Source organism: Parasteatoda tepidariorum, chromosome 3 (assembly GCF_043381705.1).
Source record: "Parasteatoda tepidariorum isolate YZ-2023 chromosome 3, CAS_Ptep_4.0, whole genome shotgun sequence".
NCBI lineage: Eukaryota > Metazoa > Arthropoda > Arachnida > Araneae > Theridiidae > Parasteatoda > Parasteatoda tepidariorum.
In genome coordinates this window covers 26983058-27003626 of record NC_092206.1, presented here as the reverse complement: position 1 = coordinate 27003626, position 20569 = coordinate 26983058, and the positions used below count along the sequence as shown (strand labels likewise).

The 20569-nt window shown below is 29.5% G+C and overlaps 1 protein-coding gene across 1 annotated transcript in view; it reads left to right on the top strand.

The window, feature by feature from the left end:
- The window catches only part of LOC107443874 (uncharacterized), a gene marked incomplete in the record, with an annotated part of 330433 nt that overhangs the window by 252655 nt on the left and 57209 nt on the right, over positions 1–20569 (top strand). The window contains 1 exon segment of the mRNA XM_071178419.1: positions 1296–1441. Within this exon segment, the coding sequence (XP_071034520.1) occupies positions 1296–1441 (146 nt within the window).

Genomic DNA, 20569 nt, shown 5'->3' with positions numbered 1-20569 from the left:
AGCGTTACATTTTTCTTTGTTGCACGATTTTCATAGGATTATGAAACTTGAAATTACGAGGGTGTGTATAAAAATGCACAAGACGTATGATGAAATAAAAAAAATTAGCATCCAATAATTAGTTCCAAGGTTTATTATATATTAAACTTGTTGTAAAAAAAATACTTTTCGCGCTGTAGACCTCGAAAATTCAAATGAAGTTTAATTTGACGTGTTAGAGTCCATTTTTATTTATAATTTTAACATTTTTTTGGAAATTTTAACAAATTAGAAAATTATTACAAAGTTCTTTTTTTTGAAATTTTTTTCTCACTTTTTCTCTCTACTACTTATAACTTTAAGCATTAACTTTAAATTACATGACTTAGAAATTAGAAATTGCACAAGGGTACAGAAAATGCATAACAAGTGCGAATCAATGAAAGAAAGTACGATCTGATATTTAATTCGAGAATTATTCAGTGATAATACCAAATCTTGAATCTTAATATTATCAACTGTAACATTAACATGTTGAATGCCATGGGGGTCACCAGTGACCGGCACTGAGTTTGTTCGTAGCACCACGGGGGTCACCGTTGACCGATGAAGCCAAGATTATTAGAAACACATAATTCGAGTAAATTTTTAATTTTTTTGCATTATTATCGTTACTAAAATGGTTTGAAAAAATTAATGCAATGTAGAACGCACAAAAATAGTTTTATTTATATACACAGAGATGCCAACTTGCTCCGGACAGTGAATAAATATTTTCAAGTGGTAGTTTATTAATTGTGATTCTTGGTTTAATAAATTCAATTTAGTAGATTTTTATCCACCACTATTTCTAAACAAATCGTAGGCTTATATAATTCACCACTTTTTCCAGATATGCCATGCTAAACCTTTTAAAAAATTAGCAAAATATGTTTAATATTTGAAATTTAGTTTGCAGTTATTTACCGTTTGGCCAGACTGGCAAGCCATGTAAAATTAGCGTGGCATTCAACGTGTTAATACGAAATTTCTTAAAAATATAAGAAAAACCTGCAGAAACTTTTAGGTCTAAATAAATTAAAGTAGGGATTTGCTTGTGTAAAATAACATTTACAAGATTCTAAATAAATCCCTATTATTGACGCACAAAGTGTTTAAATGAATCCGGGGAATCAAAGCTCTTCTTCTGTCGGAGTAATAGTTTTACTGTGTTTCTTTACTATCTTAATAAAAATTAACTGTTCTAATTATTGAGTAAAGTATAAAATTTTTTCTATTCATTGTACAGTTTCTGAAATTAAATTTCTCATTTTCAGGGACCTAGTGAGCTTAACCCAAGTGATTACAGGTCTTGCAGCTACACCACCAGTTAGATTAAAGGTAGTGAATGCGTCTGGATATGAAGTACACGGAGTTGAGCTAGGGGAACAATTGTATTTAAAAGTGGAAATGTTGGATGAAAGTAAGTGGAAAATGAAAATTATTTTTAAAAACTTCATATAAGTCATTCTTTTACATGTTGTTTTAATTCAAACAGTTCTAATAACTGCATTTTTGATTCTATAACAGTAGAAATGATTTACAGTAGAATTTCGATTGACAATTTTTCATGAGACCATTCATTACGAACGATAAATAAATAGCAAATGCTTGGAAATGTAGAATGAGTATTAACGAAATAATGAACTCCAAAATTAATAAATTCAAAATAAGTCTGAAAAATATTAATTGAAAATGTATGTACTTAATGTTATAATATTTACGACGCAAAAGAAGATGAATGAACATATTTATTTATTTAAAATACTTGAAAAATTGGGTCTTAATTTAATTATTTTCTTAGCCCAACAAATAATAAATTTTGGAACAGATTGCTGTCCATTTTCTGTTTCTTCGAAAGACTACGAAAAGTTCCTTATTCATAGATAGGCTTTGAGGCCTTCACAAATGTTTGCACTGGTTGTGATTGAGTTATCTGTCTTCATAGAAATCATTTGGCTCTTCTTTAGCTTTTACAACCATTTCTTGAACTTCAACTTTTTTAAATTTTAACATTTTCCTCAACTGATGCATAAATATAAAACCTGATACCTGATGCGATTTTTTAAATAAAAATAATTGATGCCTGGAATTTATAAGAACTTTCAATATTTAATGAAAGAAAAGAAAGTAGTGGTTTCTTGCAAAATTTTGACGTTGTATTTATATTGTATTATTTCGCTACAACATAACTATGCTAAGTTTTTTTAGTTTTATTTGCAATAGATATAAGTTATTACTTTCATATTCATTCAAGTATAGAATAAAATTAAATTTAAAAATAGAGGTAGAAAATATAGTGACTGCACTCAAATTATGTTAAGAGGAAAAAACCAAAAGAATTACCAAAAAAATATTTTAGAATAATGATGAAAACAATATTAAAGTTAAAACAATTGGTTAAAAAAATTTTAAAAATTAAATATTGAAGGTTTATGAATCTCAACGATAAATTTCAGGTTTCTCTCACAATTTTTGGCTTGCAAAAAATAATTAAATAATTCCTCTTAAGATTTTTATACTCGTACGTACCAAAAATAAGTAAGTTTAATAAATCATATTAAATGTGTAGAGTTATTACAATTATTCAAATAAATTCTTTTATTTAACCCCTGTTTTGATAGACTTTATATTTCAAAATATTGAATAATTTAAGCGTACACTTCATTTTATACGTGAAAATCGTATTCAAATGTTACATTTTAATTATAAAAATATCATTACCATTATTAAATGTTACAAATAATAACGAACAATAATAATAAATAACAATAGTAACAGCATTCACCATTATTGAATGTTGGAAATAAAAACAAATACCGTTTGTAAAAAGATACAGCTAAAACCTCTGGGAGTTTTAGAATCGAAAAAATAACAAATAAACGTCTTCATACGATTATTCTTCTTTTCCCCCTGTTTATCTCAAATCCCTATTTTATTTTAAACTTTACGAACAGATTTATAGATAAAATTGAAAACGTTAACAAAAAAACTTTATTTAATCCAATGTTATCCATAGTTTAAAATATAAGCAGCCATACTTATATGCATGAATCAACAAGTAAATTATATAAGGTTTAGGAATACTTTTACTTACGTACATAAATATCAAAACAACTGGGATATAAAGTAATAGATGTTGAGATAAGTTTATTTATTTCACATTGTTACATTATCGCGATAGACATATTTGCATGACATGGAAATTGTTATAAAAAGGATTTTAAAGTTTTCTCTTAACTTCTCTCTTATTTTAAGTTTGTTCTTAAATTATACCTTTCTGTTTATACATCATATATAATATTATTATATGTAAGTCGTGGACAAGAAAAAGATCTGATATTTTGCAATGCTTTTGCTTTACTTTTGCAATTCAAAAGCGCCTTTTTCTTGGCTGGTTGAAAAACACTCTAGTATTTTCCATTAAGCCTAACACTTTTATATCTGATTGCAACGAGACTAGATGCTTTTTAACTAAACAGAAAGCGCATTTTTCATAGCTCAGTTCGCCTGATTTCAGACCGTTTCAATAAGCCTGTAGTAGCGAGGGCTGGTCTACTGCTATAAGCCTAGAGTAAATTCAATTCCATTGTGTTATTAAAGTTTTTTCTAATACGCCTAAAGTCACCTGTCGTGAAATTACTATAAGTCTGAAATATCAGGCTAAATAAAAATGGAGGCATTTCCATTTATACAGGCTCATTGCTAAACACCGGTGACAATTGTAAAGTGCAGGATTTTCAAATTCGTCCACAACGTATGCATCCTTTCTCTCATTCTTCCAGGTTTTGAAAAAGAAAAAGTTCTTAACACTTCTGCACATAAAGCTGCTCACAAACCATCTTTAAAGCGAAAAATAATAACAATTTGGCCTAACTTTAATTAAAGCATTGATTTTTGAAAGAAAAACAAATCTTAATTTAACAAATAAAGAATCGATTTCGTTGATAACTGCCAATAAACTAATTTTTAGTATTGTTTTCAAATGAATACTTAACAAGTTTCCGAAATTCTAACACAACAACCCACTCGGAAGTACGGTATTTTCTCCCAGCAACGCTTACTTGAACAATATAAAAAAATTTCTTATCGTTACACTGCTCCCTTCATCCCTGATGTAACTTCTTGCAAAGTCGATTCTTGAACGACGTGTCTTCCTTTGATGTTTTTAACTCGTCTTTACACCCCATAGCCACCTAAGTGTTTTAAGTACATTTTGATTAGTCCCGCTGTGGACTGATCGTAGAGACACGGTTCCTAGTAGAACACTGAAGTCAAGCATCACTAGTTGCGGTCAGTTAGCGGAAAGGTGACCACTTTGATCAGCCTGCGTAGATCAAATGTGTGCAGTAACGGTCCTCTTTAAACTGTTCTTCCGTAAAGTGCGTGACTTCGTTCACAGGTCGTCGGATTACCTAAGACGGGAATCATCCCCTCTGCAAAGGATCAGATTTGTGATGGCATGTCTTCGGATCATCCTCAGCTCTGAGGTGTTTGCCAGATCATCGCCAATAGCCCATTGTGCAGCTTTAGTTTGGCGTAAATGAAGTACCTATCTATCTACGGTTTAATTAATCTAATTATTCAAAAACAAAGTTTTTTAGAGATTACTTGTTACTTTTATAAAGCAAGAAAATTTAAAGAAGGATTTTAAGATTTTGCAGCACAACAGTGATTTGTTTGATCCATTGACATAATGATTTATTTTCGAAGGTTCATCATAATTTTTCCTGTCATAAATCTTCATTACTAACACAAAATACAAGAATCAATAAAAATTAACGACTTTTTAATTCACCAGACATTTCCCTATATTAATGCTTTAAAGTATATTTGTATTTTTTCCTGTATACAGGGACTTCAGATACGGGTATTTCTTACTTAAATGACCACAAATGTTTAACAACATTTCTGAGAATTTTATAAAAACGCGTTGTTGCAAGCGGAATTTATGTAACCTACGCGATAAAAAAAATAGAATTAATTCAAAGTAAGCAAAAGCACTCTCCTTACGACCATTTCTTTCCCCTCCCTCCTGTTTATATCAAATCCCCAACCTTATTTGAAACTTTCCTCATCCCTTTACAAATAACTTCAAGCGGATATGGTTAGATAGAACCCAAAGAAAAAGCTATCTTTAATTCTATGTTTCCCTTACTTTAAAATATAAGTAGTTTTGGCGTTCTATGTAGCTTTAAGAATCCAAAAAAGGAATATGGGATTTTATATATACTTTTATATATATATCAACGGCGAGATGCGAGTTATAGAGAGCAGAGATCGAGCCATTTATTCCGTGTCAATCTGCTCCCCGTCATATGTCAGATGACGTGGGAGGAGGGTATTTTTTGACAGCCCGGGTAGTAGGAGGGAATGGAAGTACCCGTCTACATCGAAAATGGATGTAACACGCCCTCTACCCGAACCGATATACCTCATTCTTCTTTACCTCAAAGAAAGAAAAAGAAGAAAAAAAATATCCTGCTACCTCAATCACCGCAAAAAGTAATATTTCTCTACTCTCAAAAACCGGCTGCCGGTTTTTATCCTTAGGAAAATGGAAGCGTCGGGTGTAGTAGGTTTTCAAGGGGGGAGAAAAAAAAGAATATTGATCGGTTGAATGTAGCTTAGATTTTTTATTATTATTATTTTGTATTTTGGGTTGAAATGTTGAAGTTTTTTCAAGGACTTTGAATTTGACAGTTCTTTAACACATTAATGCAGGGTCTATTGATAAATATATATATATGAATTTTGAAAAATCAATTAGAATTGTCAATATTCTGCTTGGAAATTTTTTAAAAAAATTTGAAAAGTCATATACAGTACGCAAAATAAAAAACTAACACTCTGAATAACTTTTGATCTGATGATCGGATCCTAAAGTTTTAGGACTCAAATTCAATGGTTTGAGGAATTGACCTCAAATATGATAATTAAGTAGCGAAATCAGTCACAAAAACGTACTTTCTCTGAATAAGCATACGTTTTTTTTTCTCTCTATAGATTCGGATTTCTGACCCTCAAAAATAAGGGGGAAGTGGTAATCTGGGAAATATGGTCCACATATTTTGGCCAGGAGAGCGGTTCGAAGTTTTGACCCCTGTTAATTTTACTTTTTGCGTATTTCACTGTATCTGGAGAGCTTTTTAGAAGAATTGAAAAAATTTCGCACACAAGTATAAAATCCATTTATTTAAAGATAATTCCATGCAAAAATTAGCCTTTAGCAAATACTTATTATTTATTATTTTATTATTATTATTAATTTTATATTATTATTTTTTTATTATTTAATATTAGACTTAAAAAAATTAAATTAAAATGGTATACATTTTTTTACTTTTTAAAGACTGCAATTTTTCAAGACTAAATAGAAAATCCGAGTGAATTTGGTTGAAGAATCTATGAGAAATCAAATTTTTAAAAAAAAATCATATTTTCTTGAATATACTGCACAAGTAAAAAAAAATCTATGTAATAATTAATACCATCTGAATGGATAGATAGGCACGGTTAAGTTACATAAGTGCTTCAAATTAAGCGCATTAACAAAATGAAACAGATTTGGTATTTATTATTATTTCTCTGATAACAATTCAAAAATAAAGTTGGAAAAAATGTACAAGTTATTTTTCTGAAAAAAAAAGGATGTGAATTAATGTCGATTTATTATTTTATTACGTCGCTATTCATACACATTAAAAAATTATACAAAAAGATAAAAGATAAATTTTCAACAACTTTCGAACAATTTGGAATTTTTAAAAAAAAACTGAGTCAAGTTCATTAGCAATATGGCCCTTTCAGCATGCCACATTTCTACTCTTTAGCTGTATTCCTATGGCCTATTTAGTATTTTTTTCAGCATGTTTAACAGTTACTAATTCTTGAACAAATTATCGAATGTTATTTTTTTTATTCCATTGTAATTCTTGTTAATTTTTCAACACGCATAGTAGTTTTTTTTAAAATTTTATAAACGTTGTTGAACTGCCGACCCAATTTTTTGGGTTTATGACTACTAATGTTCAACTGCGTAGCCTTGTAATTTTGAACCCGATCCAGAAGACAAGGGAACTCCTGGATCAAGTATGTGGAGAAGTTTACCTTCGTGGAAGACTTTTTGATGGAACTAACCCGCATTTGCGTTACATGGGGAGAAAAAACACGAAAATCTCCCACAGTTAGCCTGACAGCAAGGGAACTCTAATCCATATTCCGTCTACCACTGAGTATATTTTACGTTAGCACTGCGATCGGTGCAAACCGGATGTGAAATTCGTATCTACCAGCCAAAGCTGGGATTCGAACTTGGTTCCACTCATTGGAAGGCGAACACTTTTTCTCCTGCGCCACTCACCACTCACCTTAGTAAATTCAGTTTTTTTAAGTTTCATAAATTTGAGCAGCAAAACAATATGCAACGTTAAGTTGAACGTCCGTAATAGTGGAGTCGGCGGAGGCCTTTACGATTTTTTAATATTAACTAGATTTTTCAATAATGAACCAAGATAAACTTTCAATATTGGGCACAAACTCATTTCTATCTAAGACTTATATTTCAAAATATAGACACCCCAATATCTATCTGGGACCAATAATGTAAGTCTATAAGAACGCTATCTACCCGGGTGCAGTCAACTGAGACTTCTGTTTGGTATAATCATTGGCGAAAACAGAAATGTCATTTCTTATGTCAAATTTTAAATGTGATTTTCAAATGAAATTTTATGCATTCTAAAAGAGTTCATTTTTGAGATGAAATTCAACCATATTCTTTAATATCTATGCATTGATAGATTTCGAAAGATATAAGCGAAAGAGAATATTAATGTTATAAAACACAATTTGCGTTATCCAGTTATCAATAGAAGCCTTGTTTACTTGTTGAAGACGATAATAAGACAAGTCATTATTGACTTTCAGGACCCAAAATCTATGAGTCATGTGATCTCATTACAACTTATTATAGTTCGATCGCTTGGATACACTATGAATTTGACTTTTACGCGTGTCAATCTCAATACAAAAAAGACGGAGAAAATTGCGACAGGTAACATTTATCATTCTCGCTGTGGTAGCCAGATCCAGAAATGAACAGCGGGAAATCTCCTTATCTTTTTTTGGGGGGTAAAAATGGAAAATGAACATATTGCACGCAATATTCGTCTGTGAGAAGGAAAAAAATATAAAGAAAATCGATGAAAAATGACAAAAAGTTGAAGAGTCGTGGGTGAAATGTTTCATGAACCACGGGAAAGAGAAGGCGCCAGTTTAAGGTTAGCTATATCCTCTGTCATTGGAAATCGATGCAGTTTGAAATGAAATTGGTAACAGCTTGTAGAAAATAGATGACATTTCGGTTGATTTTTTTTATATCTCTAATGTGACACGTGTACACTAAAATTTGTGCAGTTCTCAATAGCAGTATTTGAAGACAACAGCATTTTACAGTCACACAATTCTACTTTAGTGCTTATAATAAATTGTTATTAATTCTTTAAAAAAGAAAAGTTTTATTAATTTGTCTAAAAATGCAATTGGTGAACATCTGGTTCAATTTATTACTCTTATTAAAATTGCAGCAATTTTACACATTGTTATAAGAAATTTGAATTAGCGATTGTTTACTGAAAATTTTTATTTTTTTATTTGCAAGTATATTTTAAACAAAGATTGGGATTACTAAAATATAGCTACTTTCATGGGAAATTTGAAACGTTTTGATATTTTTATGTTAGCTATAATTCTTACGTAATGCTAAAATGTTTTGGACGAATAGCTTATTATTCTGAAGCAATAGTTATTGTACTTAAATCACACTGGGTCAGTATATATACATATATATATATACAAAAAAAAAGATCTATTTAAAACATAAACAAAATGTAAAAAGTTTTTATCATATCGAATTCCCGTAACGGAAGAGCTTAAAATATAATTAAAAAAAGAAAAAAACAATCTCAACAAAAAATCAACTACATCCGATGTTTCAAAATTTGTCTTTTTCTTTCCTTTTTTCCCCCATCTCGGCTTTTACCTTGTTGTACCGTTTTTCTATTATTTTTTATGTTAGCTGGTAATTTTTAGACTCTTTTAATTTATTTTATTTATTTTTGATCTATTTCATTTGGCATATTTGGGCATATTGAATCAAAATATCGTTCAACATTTTTCACCTTTAATGCGGTGCAGCAATTGAACCATATTTTCGTACTAATACGTAAATTAATTTAATACCCGTAGAATACCAGCAGAAATTTTGCTTATTATTACGGTTTATATTCCCGGAATTATGGTTCATTGTTATGGTTCAATTTTTTGGGAGCAAGTAAATGCATATCATTTAGATTTATACGTGTTTAGATACCTCGATTATTAATGCCTTAACAGAATTAGTAACTAAATTAACGTTTGATTTACGTACGCTAAAAAATTTTGATTTCAAAATAATTGTAGAAATTGATTTTTCAGTTGTGTTGCATATTGCCATTTGATAATTAAAAGTAAAAGTTTTAATTACTAGTTCCAATAAATTAGAAGAAATATGCATAAATTCAAATAAAAGTACATTTGAGGAAAAGAAAATGAATTGTGATCAAATGAAAGTCGTTGTTAAAATAGACTTAAAAGATTGTTTGAGGAATGGTGAATCTTCATAACTTCCTTTCAGTTGCTTATTTAATTTTCATAATGCAACTGCAACAGCAACACTTCTCTTCGTCAGCCGTACTTGACTCGAGTTATTCAAGTGAATTAAAAAGCCAAAAACTCTCCTCCGGACAAATCTCACCCCCTGACTTCTTCCCTAAATATCCAGTTTTACTAAGTAATTTTCCGAAATTGCTTTTCCCGAAATGATAAATTTTATTCCCTTTTCCCTAATAAGGAAATAAAAGCCTTTTCATTTAATCCCCTTCCATTCATATCTCACCCCCAGGGGTCAATCTAAAAGGGAAAAAGGGGGGCAGAGATGGGCGTGAATTTTATTCCAGGAACAAAGAAGAAGGCGGTATAGCGGGAAACGAAAATGGATAACTTCTGGAAAATGGATAACTCCCATGTATTCGGTGACAGGATAGGGCAACAGATTTATCCGATGTACTCAAAGTAAGGAGAATTAACAACACGTGCAGCATACTACCGGGGTGGTTAGAGAAGGAAACGTGGAAGAAAAGAAGAATCAGTAAAGATGCACACGGCGCGGCGGGAAATGGCTGCAGTTTGAGGTAACGGCTTATGGAAATGATCGGGTGAATACAGGGGGTGGGGTAGGGTATCTGGTGGAGAAAAGTTCTGGAAATGTTGTATTGAGTGCGGAAATGTTTTTCACATTTCGAAAGATACAAAAGGATTGAAGATGGAAATACATATATATTTAGATTTACACATAATTTGATTATTTTTTTACGTTTTTTCATTCTAATGTAATATATATATATATANTTGGGAATTCAAGGCTGAAAACATACCATTGAATTATAATTAGATTTCCATTTCAAAGGATGAGTTATTTTTAGAATCTTGTCCCTCTTTCACTTCCATATTAGGAAGCATTAAATGATTTTCCATAATGCTTAGAGTTACAAAGTATGTACGACTTGAGCCTGTTTACATCATTCTCTGTTAGTATTTAATGCGAGAGCGATTGTTTTCGCATGCCTCTTGCTAATTAACGTGTTCCATAAAAGATCAGCCGGAACCATCCGGTGTTTTGTCCACACACCCTTCCTTGTGGAGTGTGGATGTGAACTGTTATTACCACCAACCTACCTTTAAATAAACCTTTTGAGAACTTATTATGGCTTACGACTGAATTATTAAAGGTGAATACAACAATGATAACAGGGATGTAGCCCTGTTTATTATATATATATATATAGTACCAAAGAAGTTAATTCTTAAAAATAATTAAATAATGTAATTAATAGCAATAATTGTTTGTTTCTCGAACTTTCATCCGATAAAATCTGTTTCATTCCGATAATTTCTGCATTTCAACTTCTATTATCAATATTACGGTATATAGTCTTCGTCTGAGTTGCTGTTGGTTTGTTTTGTTTTATATTGAAGCAATAGGGAGTATGGTTGTTTGCGGTAATATACCGCCAATCACTGAAACTGCTCTTGCACTTTTTGAATGGTAACGCCTTCTTGACGATACTGAAATGTATGTCAGCGCATCTTAATTTCTTTTTAATATTTTTTTTTTCATTTTGATAGTTAAGTTGCTATTTCCAGTAGTGCTTTCACAAACTGATATGTAGTTTTTTATTTAGTTTTTTTTTATTTCTTGCAAATGATTTTGGTTTCTCTCTGCGGTACAGATACTTTTAGTTCTCTTATGAGGCAATAACTTATTTAATTTCATCTTAAAATATTTTTCTTCTAATATCCATCTGTGATATTAGTAGCTTGGCTCTCTCGCAACTTGGAATTTAATATCTTATACTTTTTCTTCAGTTTTCATTGTTATTTTTTTATTTGCGTCCTAAATAGTATTATATAAGTGCTTCTCTTTAACGTTATCCGGTGGGCATGTGTAAACTTAAGAAACGGAGGCGAACAGCATTACCCACACCATACTGCCACTGATACACGCTCATAAGGTGGGGCTCATTCACACATCACAGAGAAACATCCATGTCCTGAACGGGACTCGAACCCGCAACAATTGGCTTCGCAGTCAGGCACGCTAACTGCTCGGCCACCAAGCCGGCGAAATAAAAATATAAATATCGATTTATTTTCACTTCATTAAAAAGACCGCATTATGCAGTAAAATCCCTGTACCCGACATGTAAAAAAGTGTCATGTTTACTGAACATTTCTTGTAAAGGTACAAAGCACTCAAGTTGCACTATTTTTCTGAGTAATTCATGCACACATGTTATTAAATTTTATGAAAGCTTTTTTGATAATATAAATTAGAATAATGTTAGTAAATATTTGTTTCGTATCATAAAAGGTGTTTGAAAAAAAGCCAAAAAAAGCATCACATTTTCGTTATTAAAATTGTTTTCAAATAAATATTTCTCTTAAAATCTCACCTTAAATTAATATCAATAATGCAAGGAGTATCTTTATCAAAATTAATTTTTCGGAGTAATAGCTTTATGGAAAATGTTCTTTTTGTCCTGAAAATTACAGTTATGCGAGACAGCAACCAAAAAAGAATATGGAGCAACGTTAAATAGTGGCACAACGAAATTTGATAAAGTGTGAAGATAAATTTAATGCAGACGTAAATAAAACTAAAATTATTTTAGAATCATTAGAAATGTATCTTTGTTATGAATAAAAAATAAAATACACTGTTTTTAGTCAAAAGAAAATAAATAAAAAACTAGAAGTATCTTCTATAATCATTCCTAGAAAAGAGCAACCAATTCCAACCCTTAACTATTTAAGATTACAATAAAAAAAATAAAGGCAAATAAAATTTTGTTGTATGATATCCGATAGTTTATTTCAGGCCCCATTTACAAATTAGTCCAGGTTTTGACAAAAAAGAATGTACTAAAAATGAAAATATTTATTACTGCACTATACTATGAAAAGCAATAAAATGTTCAACTTCGCCAAATGACATGTTTAATTAGTGAGAAAGCCTCATTTGTGATTGTGTAGCATTAAGTATTAAAACTTATGTATCTTTCATATTGAGCAAAGCTTTATTCAAAGTAAACCCTATTAGTCAAATATGTTTTTCCATTTTCTCTTTTCCATTCAAACAAAAGTTTTAGCAAATGAAAAATAGGATTCAGTCAATGTGCATATTTTTTCCCATTCATGTTTCTGCGTGATTGGGCGTGAAATAGTTGATGACTAAACACGCACGATCACATGATTGGTAAATGAAAGATTGATTCTTTTTTTTCTAATTTAATTACCACTCAGCCATTTTTAACGGTAAACTTGTTAAAGCTTGTCAAAAAGTGAGTTTAAAAGTGTGAGAACATGATAGAGACATTAAGCTTAAACATTCCAAACACATTATTATGCACATATTTAGTTCTTGAAAAAGTACAAACGGTATCTTTTGAATTTTTGTTACTTAAATCCCCCAACGGTGTCTTATAGTGGTTATTTTCTATATATCGTTATAGTGGCTAATAAAGTTTTTCTTCATTTTTAAACTTATTTATTTGATCTTAATAAAGTAATTTAAACGGCAAATTCATTTATTTTCGTCCAAAAAAAATGAGTTTAAAAGTTTGAGAACATGGAGAAAAGATTAAACATTAGCATTTTAAAAGCCTTATTATGACCAACTCAGTTAAAAAAATAGAAATAGTTTTTTTATGCATTGTAGTGGATATCAGGAAGATTATAATAAATTTATATTCTATAGCACTTGATAAAATTCTAATATTGAATGAAAAAAACTGTTTTTTGAATGAATGTCACACTTTATATTTTATAAAATATTCGTGAAACCCGTTTCTCAAAAACTTCTCAAATTTACTTTTATGGTTAAATCATAATATTTTGTTTGACACATCCTCTGATAGCCCACAGAAAAACTTAATTATTAACCTTTTTCTTAGAAAATTTCTTTCAATTTTCGTAAATTATGATTGAATTTTTTTAGCAATAAGTACCGTATTTTAAATAATACTCAAAGAAAAAGGTAAAATATGTTGTTTTTTTACCATATTACTTTTATATATATAGAACGAAAAAGTGCTGAAAAACACTTTTTAGAAAATAAATAGCACAGACGTAAAATACATAAGATACTCATGAAACTATTTTTTAAACATGTTGGCCACATCTTCCCCAAATTCAATGTACCTTACTGGTTTATTTATTTATTTTATTTTACATTTTATTTTTATTGTTTTCCTTTTCCGTAATTTTTTTATTAATGATATTTTTTTTACAAATAATATAAATATGCTGGACTTTCTCTCCAAGTTTGCACATCTGTATTATTACAAAACATAAAACACAGACGTAAATATTGTTTAAATATATAGCCAACATCATCACTTAATTCAATCCTCACATTTATAATAAATATAATCCAACAATATGTGCCGAAGTTTCACAAAAGAAGAAAGATTTAAGGAAAGAGTAGAAATATAGAAATCGAATCATTTTTCAACACATCAAAGAAAGCAATCCATGGGGGAATCCTAGCTGGTTATTTATTTTTAAAGGTTTCTTTTCAAGAGTCTGAAAAGTATGGGCATAAGAAAGAGAAGATTCAGTTGGGTTGAATGATTTCGCGATCTTTGAATCTAATTTTGCAAAGAATTTTTCTTATTTATGTTCAATTGGGCAATAAGAAACGCCGCAGACGATCTAAATGAAAAATGGATTTGGATAATTTTTCATCCGTTTTACCACAAATAATGGAATCCAGTTATCTTTGCTTTTGTAGGAATCGTTCCGCTTAAGAACTAAGCTGTAGGCATTTTTCCCCCAAAAAATAAAAGACGTTTTTATTTGTTTATTTTTTAGGAAAGAACGGAATTTTTATATGGAGTTAATTTATTGTGATATGTGACATATTAGAGCAGCCTAGATTATTTCAATTTAAGATTATATATTTTTTTGGTTGAAGAATATTTGTTCACTGAAAGAATCATTATGTAAATTTCTTTCAAAGATTAAATCAAGTTATTGATTCAAAGCATGAACTCTTATAAAATAATTTTTTTTATTTCCAATCTTAATGATCTAACTTGTCTAGAAATTTTTTGACAATTTAATTTTGAGTTCTCAATTTATTTTCTTTGTCTTAGAATTGATTCTTTTTCATTCACTTAATTTCAAAAGCTAAACTATAAGTTTTAATCAGAATGTTTATAATATTGTTTATTTTTGGTAAAATATTTATTTCGGTTTAAACTATAACTGAAGCTATTTTGACTGTTTAATTTAGCTTTAGATTGTAATAAATTTTCTTAAACTGAATCTCCCAACTATAGGGCATTATTGCAAACGAAAAAAAAAATTATGATCAATTTCACTGAGACTAAAACGGAAAGAGGGAAAACTATTATAGTTGAATTTTAATTAGATTTAGCTTAGAATGTATTAATAAGTGTTATTTATTTTATAATATTTTTATAATTTAATCAAAATAACCTAGAAAATAAAATTCATTACTTACTCTAATTAGGAAACAGATATCACTGATTTATCAAATATTAATTCAGAAAACATCATATAATCGTGTTTTTATGACAACTCCGAGCTTTAATAACGTTTCTTCTTTTTGCTCCATGATTTGTATGAGACGTAGAGTATGACGATGACGTAGAGTATGAAGTCGTAGAGTTGTTACAATATTTTACACTATTTTGGCATCAGAATGCGACATCAAGAAACTACATTAAGTTAAGCGTAATTTATACACATCTATCCTTACAGCAATTCAAATTTTACTTACGTAACATATGGAAAACTTTCTATTAAGCTAATGTTATACGTATACTAGAAACACCGAATATCTTCATTTTCGCTGATAATTTTAAAATTAAACCCTTTAAAACTTTTGAATGCCATATTTTTTCTTATACATGAACATTATATATTATTTATAATTCTTTGCTAGTCTGGGAAAAGTATACACGAATTTGAGCTAACGACGTGCTATGACTAGCACATTGTTATGGCAACCGTTACTGTGAATGGTTCTTGATATAGGTACTGTATAAAACAAGAAAAGATCGAAAGTAATGAATCAACGTATTTCGAAATAATTAAATGCATAAATTGGTTTTTAAATTTAAAAAAAGCATAAAAAAAACTATATGTATAGTATGGCAGACCAGGACCTTGATTTCGTCTCAATATATTTTAAACTTTGTATGACTGATCTGGCTTTAAATCCATGAGATGAGACTATCGATTTATCCTTCAATAAACAGAATGAATTCTGTCACTTTTATAATTCATTATAAGACAGGATTTTGGAAGAAAAATTTACTTTTACATTTTAAAAATCTGTCTTTTCAAAACTCTTAGCGTCATGAAAGCTTCCAAAAACAAACAGAGATTAACTGATTCAAAACTTTTAGTGGATCTAAAATAAATAATCTCCTATCTCGGATTTCTCGTCTTTAAAGCGTTCTACTTAAAAATAAAAGCTTCTCGTGCCATTAAAATAATGGTTTAGGGAAAAAGGTTTTTAAGTGATTTGTTTTGCTAGCAGAGTAGGTGTTTCAACTATTGATTTCGGAAAAAAAATAAAAGTTCTCCATATTTCTGCCAGAATCAAACGAAACAAATCTCAATTCGCATTTTGTCACGGACACTATTATTTCCCATTTTAGGACTATGAACTGTTTTAACTCTATTTTTCTAAAATACACATGGATTCAAAGTTGGCGATATATTCGTGCCGTATCCAGATCACGTTTCAATAATTTCCGCTTGAAAAATATATGGCAAATTTTTAATATCCTCTTTTATTTTGAGTGGTCTGAGTGGAGAAAGCATTTCACTGTTGGCGCGGTAAATTGGCCGTAAAAATACGAAATTAATAGACAGGCTTAGAATAGCTGAAGTGCAAAACTTTCAGTCTATGATTTTGAGTTCGTTGTCTTTTTATTTTTAAAACTTCAATTATTTATGTAGTAGAGACAAAATAGTTCAAATGTACACAAAGAATCAAGAAACTAAATCATTTTCAATCATTATGAACGATTTTTAACAATTTATTGACAGCCAAATTATTTTTTAGTTCAAAAAAAATATTGGTTTCTATAATTTCTTTCGTAAGTCTTACACTGAAAATAACTTATAACGACTCAAATCTTTATATAGCAATATCAATTACGTGCAATAAATTATCAAGGACGAAGATACATAATTATAGATTAACTGAGAGAATCTTCTAATTATTATGCCCAAATCACGCAAGTCATTGTACAATAACTACTAAGTATATAGCGCTCGAGGATTATTTTTCTTTCTTTTTTTTATTAATCCTCATTATCGATTATAATCAGAAAGAGTTTTAAAATCAACCCTTGGGGAAAGGGAACCAATAATAAACTTACATTTTTAAACAGGATTAGATTTTACAAAATATTTTGAAAAAATATATACTAAAAATGTAAAGTTTAATTGTGCTACAAGAAAATCGCTAGTTGTCGCGGCAATTAAACTTTTAACTCCAACTTTATTAAACTTATCTTAAATGTCTATTTTTAGGAGTGTTGAAAATACTCTTTTTATCATCACTATTCTAAAAAATTTTAACATTGCTTCATTAAATTATAACCCACAGAAATTTTGCACACTGTTTTAAATCGTATCAAAACATTAATATTCTGCTTAAAAAAAGTCAACTGTTTGGACGATTGGAGGCTTGAACATATGTGTCTCACCAGGTTTTCTCGACCCGACACATGTGCTCTAGTGGTGTTCGCGTCTACTGAACATATATGTCTTAAAGTGGATAAAAAGGTTTTAAACAGTCAGATATTATTCAAATAAAGCCATTTCTTTCTCCCCTTGTTTTCTTTTCTTTTTTGTTTCATAACAGCAACTATCGAATTATCAGCAATAGCACAAATAGTTACGATAGAAAAACGAAAATAAATACTTCACAATATTTTGCTCTATTTTAAAACATGCAATTTGAAATATCTAATTATTACAAAGGTTAAATTAATAAATTTCAGTGTAATAATAATTCAGATTTGTGCATTATGTACTCTAAAAGTGTGTAAAAACTGTTACTACTCATTTCTTCTGAACTTGAGTACATAATTTCTTTAAAACTTTCAAAACTCAACAATTTTCTTATTCATTAATTTGTCCTTTATAGCAGTATGAAACCATATAAATATAGATCAAAATCAGCAGTAAAACAAATATTCATTTAGGGTTTTTATAATAATGCGTGTATTACGAAATGCTATGCTGATAACGACGATAAATTGTACCTGATATCTTGTAGAAAATACCAAGTCTATAAATAATTCTAACAAACAAACTAATTATTTAGTAAATAAGCGAGCTATCTAATTATTTATTTTCTTCTGATGCATGCTATCTAATAATTAATAAATGTAAATTAGAAACACCTTTCATAGCATTATCAACCATTATTTGTATTTTCTTTATAACGAACCGCATCGTTAGAAAGAAGTTGAAAAATTTATATAATTAATTTGATGTTAATGACACATACACTACCATTTCTCCGAATACTTCTCTTATGAGTGATATTGGTTATTTACCAAATAGACTAAGTGTAAAGAAAACAATGGCAAAACAGGATGTGCCTATTACAGAAAAAGAAAAATAACTACACCATTAATATCTACCTGCTTTCATTACTGAATTGAATTACATATTCAGGTCACGTGCATAGACTCTTTCTTTCTTTTTTTGCGAGGTATTTTGTTAGAATAAAATTCAATTTATAGAATGAATAGTGATCTGTTTAACGGGTTTTTATGATGCAAGAAAAGTCGTTCTTTTCATTTTAATGAGCATGGGTATTATTAAATTACTCTTATGTAATAATAAATAATACAATCTTTCATTTAACCAGATATATTCGGCTTTGAATTAATATTTTCAGTTTAATTATAAGTTAGTAGCAGGGCAATTCCATATGTGACGGAATGACATTTTGACTTGCATGATGACAATTAATTGAAGTTTCTATGTATCTAATTTCANTTCACTTAAAAGTTGACACTTTCGTGGAATTGCCCAGCATTTATTTTCAGAAAATGACCTTTTCATATATATATCACTAAAAATAAAATATTTCTTATTTATGTTATTAATATTTTGAGAAAAAAGTAAACTTGTTTGAAGCATTATTTAATCAGTTTGCTTTATTGCATCAATCATGGTTTCTTAATTCTAACAGAGTTTTAAAGAAATATTCTCAGAAATGTTCTTTGTAATTTATAGAAAAACTTTGCTTTCTGCACAACATTTTTATTTCCTCATGCCTCAAACTATTTCTCGGATAATTAAAAGTATAATGTTATAAAAAGGAGAAAACTAATTTGAAACAGCATTCAAAGAATAAGTTTTAAATAAAAAATATTACTTTCCCAATAAATTTTAAATAGTCTAATGAAAAAGTTTTCTCACTTCAAAGTGAAAATTTATGACAAAAATAGATATGCGTGTTTCATATTCAAACCTGTAACATTTCCAACAAAGCAAACTGTTTTTTATTGTATATTTTATAGTTGCTCACATAAAATTTATGAAAATATCCTATTAAAAGAAAATTTGTCAAACTTTATGGCATTTTTTTATTCCTTACTCTAATTTATTTTATATCCGGCGTTGAACGACCGACCCAATTTGAGTTAGCAACTATGAATGTTCAAATCCCTAGCCTTGAAAATTTAAACCCTATTCAGAAGACAAAGAAACTCCTGAACCAAGCATTTAACCTTCTGTGAGGATTTTTTGTTAGAACTAACCTACATGTGCGTAAGATAAAGAGTCAAACCACGAAAACCTTCATGCTTACTCCGATGACAAGGAGATTCTATCCCATGATTCTTTTACCAACGACGATATTTTGCATCAGTATTGTGGTCAGTATGAGCTGGAAGCAAAATTCGCATCAACAACCAACCTCTGGGATTTGATCCTGAGTAATCTCATTGAGAGGCAAACGCCTTATCATCTGAGCCACTTCGGATTTCTTATACTCTATTGAATATAACTACAAATTAATGTACTATAAACTACAAGATGTACCATAAACTACAAGATGTACTATAAACTACAAGATGTACTATGAAATTAAAGTACTATAATTAATGTACTATAAACTACATAATTAATGTACTATAAACTACAAGAAACTATAAATTAATGTACTCTCTAAGAATTTTCAGTAAAATTCTTAGAGTTGGCCGTTATTTATATCGCCAGCTCCCTTCTTTTCCAAAAAAAAAAAAAAGCTGATTGACCATAAATGTAAAACACGTCAACACATTGCAAAAAATTACAAGAATCGACCGCTAATTTGTATGGTTATTGTATAAAACTTTTCAACTTCATATGAAGTTGCTAACTTTTTTAAACGATGTTTGCAGAATCAGGCTACGGACACAAAAATTCCGGTCTTGATACCATCTGGTACAAGGGCCTGATTATCGCCTAGGCCCAATGGGCACAGGCCTACGGCCCACACTTTCTGGTAGGCCTCAAAAATTAGTAAAAAGTCCACAATATTACTATTTTTTTAAATACTGAAAGAAACAATTTTTCTGAAAAAATGCACTTTTTTTTAAACTTTTCTTTATATTGTGATAAACCAAACTCGTGTAAACATTGCACTAATCAAATTCGAAAGTACAGCTGAATTTGAATTGGTGCAATTTTTACGTCAACGGCTTTAGTGAATGCACTGAATATGAATTTTTATTTTTTAGAAGTGTTATATTTAAATAAATTATTATTTAAATGTGTTTTTGATTTTCTATGATTAGCTATAATTTTGACTCTTTTGGATATTTTTTGAGTGTATTTTTTAATAAAAATTATAATTAATAACCTTAATATCTTAGCATACTTGCTGAATCGTTAAATCTAATGA